Raw genomic sequence first — 3,413 nt, 5'->3', positions numbered from 1 at the left:
TGTGTGTGTGTGTGTGTGTGTGTGTGTGTGTGTGTGTGTGTGTGTGTGTGTACGCGTGCGCATGCGCGCGCGTATATGTGAGGGGAAGCAAGTATGGGTATTTAAAAGAAATACGTGTTCATGCGTGAAAAAAATACGATGAGTTCGTTATTGAATGTGAGTGATACGTATGGCTGAATGAAAAATGCACGTATGGACGAACGTCAGTACATATGGGAGTGAGCAAAAAGGTGTGTGTCTGGGTGTAAATGATATAACAAATTAGTAAAAGGAGTGAGCAAAAAATTGTGCGTATGTGTGTACATGATGTACGTACGTCTGAATTTGGGAGTCAGCAAAAAGTGTGCAAATTTGTGTACAAACTATAGTCGTGTGGGTCCAAGACAGGTGTGCGTGTGTGATGTAATACATTATATTAGAGCAGGGACGTGTGTGGATATACGTATGATTGTGTGCATGCGTATATATGCATTTAACATGTAAACGTTGAAAAAAATATGATTTCGTTAAAGAGTGTGTGTGGATATTATACGTATGGCTTTGTAAAAAGTGTAGTGTACTTATGGATGTCCGTTAGTGCATAATATGGGAGTGAGCAAAAAAGTTTGCGTACACATGTGTGTAAACGATTTAAATCAGTATATGTGGGAGTGACAAACAAGTTGTAGTGTGCGTCGCACGTGTGTGAACAAAACATTATAATCGTGTGGGTCCATGACAGGTGAGCGTGTGTGACGTAATATGTGACGTCAGAGCAGGGACGTGCCGGGATGACGTGGCGGCAAAAAGCCTTTATAGTAATGAGAAACACGAGACCTGGCGACTTCCCTGCCCTGAGCAGACGATCCGCGGACTTCTGGAGGCGCCCCTTGAGGTCAGCTGGAGAAGGGGCTGTAATAACAATAAGTGTTAGTGTTTTAAGCCCCCACTGGAAGAATCTAAGTAATTTAGGAGGCGGGCTACTTCGATCCTGCCTGAGCGAGAGGGACAATCCTGGTTTAATGAGATACGACATACCAAAGAACAGATAGGCAATACAGGATTTTAGAAAAAAAATCCAACAAAACAAAAAAGCAAACGAAAAAAAATATAAAAAATTTAACACTCCGGAATTGAATTCGAGTCTTCCGTTTTCCAACGAAGAATAGCCTGTCACCCACACAGCTGACACCTGTGGGGATATTGAATGAAGGATTGCAGACACGTCGTGGTCTGGAACATTTATCTCTCAAAGGCAAAATTGAAGGTAAAACGAGGAAGGGGTAGGCCCAGAGCAACCTACTTAGAGAACCTAAACGGGTACGGGGAAAGATCAGGGTAACGTAGCTTTCTTGAGATCATTTAAGCAAAGGAATGAATAGACAACCATGATCACCGATGTCTGCTGCAGATCTGGCACTTGATAATACTAATAGCAAAAAGACGCGTCGTAGGTACAGAGAGATGGGCTCAAACGTGCCAAAAATGAATGGGGAATATTATGTTTTCGTAAGCGTTAAAATCTTGCACAGCCTGAAGCTTGTCCCGGCTAATAGTTTAGTCTTATAATTATTAAGAGTTTTATTGGACTTGCAACACAATGACGTCATGTAAGTGCCGAAGATTAGAGGTGTTACAAGAGAGTGCCTGGAGGTATCATCTCTGACTCAGAGGTTGACGTGTAACAGCCCTCAATCCTTTACGGTCGCGAACTGTCGTTGCTCACTCTGCTATTCCCAGTGCCCATCCATGTTACTCTTTCGTTACAAGAGAGTAACTAAAACAGAAAAGAAGAAGGAGGGAGAAGAACGATAGATGTTTGATAGGAAATACCAAGCAAACCACACCAGAGCACCCACCAACCACCCACGGGGAAATATTATTTGTTTTAGTAGAGGTTTTACGGCGCTCGCAACTGCATAAGGTCATATGAGCGCCAATGGGAAATATTAGGTGAAAAGAAGTTCAATTACTTGCAACAAACAGATTTACCACGTAATTTGTGTTAAAACAGAAGCTACAGAGATAAACTAATAAGCGTTTCCGGAGATGCATTCACCTATGAACACACGCCCATGCACGCACGCACGTACGCACGCACGCACGCACGCACGCACAAAAACCACACACCCCATGACCTGAATCACGTCCCACAAGTTTTTCAACATGTGTCATGACGCGCTGGAATCGGGCGTTCGTCATTTTGAGGCATATGGAGTTATTGGCTTCACTTTAAAGCCAAGTCTTTCGTCTTGATTTTAATCAGAAAAAATATCTATCAACCTTGAATAAAAGTCAAAATATTTGCGATTGAACGAGATTGGGGTCGCTGATGTGAGAGGTCACATTAGCGAGAAAAATGGCCCCTAAAGTTAGGTGGATTCAAAGCAAAGCCTAGTGTCTTTGAAAATTACAAATTAACTAATCGTATGCCTTTGGTCAACATTTTTAGGTGAAATCTACACAAAAATATGAGTGGTTATTTTTAATGGACCTGAAAGGTGTTCAGTCCAAAACAAAATGTTTTATTAAAAATTGCTGAACCTGCGGAAAATAATATGTTCTTCGCTTTCATTACTTTGACGAGCGCCTGATTTCACCACGATGCCGTACACATCGCTACCTTAGAAAAACAAAGTTTTATCTGACATGTTTGGGGCGTTTGGAATCACCCAGACCAAAAGGTCAGAAACCAAATGTTCTATCTGCTCCGTCAAAATCGTAAGTTTTTTCTAAGCCGCTATCAAGATATTCAAGGAATTGCATTTTAAAAAGCCTGATATGTTTTGAAACTAAAAATTCAAAGAAATTTTTCAGAACTAGGTACTGAGCAAATAGAACTTTGTAATTCTAGGGTAACAATATATACAACAATCTCCCGCCACATTTTACAAAAAATGTTTCTCTATTTACCTTCCATATTGGCGCTGGCAGGGTCATCTCCAGGGTAATCCATATAGTCCTCAACGACCAAATCATCCCCTCCATCTACAGCATCCACACTGTATCCATCTTCTCGATCCACATTATATCCATCTTCAGTATCCGCAGCATATCGACCGATCTTCCCACTATCCTCCTTTTCAATGTCCTCTCTACCATCGTAATCTCCATCACCACTGGCCATGACGTCATCGTCATCATATGCCTCCTTCTGGTAATGCGCATGCGCAGGATGGTGGTTCACGTGACCTTGACCTTCACTCCTCATCCAATCACCGAGCTGCTGATCGCTGACGCGGGAGTCGGAAAAGAGACGGAGAAAGTCCATGGGGGAAGTCACGTGACGAAGCTGGGCTCGTAGATATTCCAGAGGAATCGGCTTCATCTTGACCTGTATAAGAAGAAAGACAACTGTTAAATATTGGCCCTATTCTCGAACCTGTTTTAACGACAACCAGACGAGAACGATCACCTGTACAAGCAACGACCCC

General features: G+C 42.4%; 1 protein-coding gene across 4 annotated transcripts in view; it reads right to left on the bottom strand.

The window, feature by feature from the left end:
• LOC101863508 overlaps positions 1-3,413 on the bottom strand; it is a 47,005-nt gene that overhangs the window by 21,576 nt on the left and 22,016 nt on the right. For 3 of the 4 annotated variants that reach the window (XM_035969549.1, XM_035969551.1, XM_013081996.2), the window contains exons 4-5: positions 2,893-3,313; positions 817-891 (exon numbers count right to left, since the gene is read on the bottom strand). In XM_035969549.1, coding sequence (XP_035825442.1) covers positions 817-891; positions 2,893-3,313 — 496 coding nt within the window. The remainder of the gene's footprint in view (positions 1-816; positions 892-2,892; positions 3,314-3,413) is intronic. The other variant, XM_035969550.1, reaches the window with a different exon arrangement.

Source organism: Aplysia californica, unplaced genomic scaffold (assembly GCF_000002075.1).
Source record: "Aplysia californica isolate F4 #8 unplaced genomic scaffold, AplCal3.0 scaffold00154, whole genome shotgun sequence".
NCBI classification, from domain to species: Eukaryota; Metazoa; Mollusca; class Gastropoda; order Aplysiida; family Aplysiidae; genus Aplysia; species Aplysia californica.
This window is presented reverse-complemented; position numbering and strand designations above follow the sequence as displayed.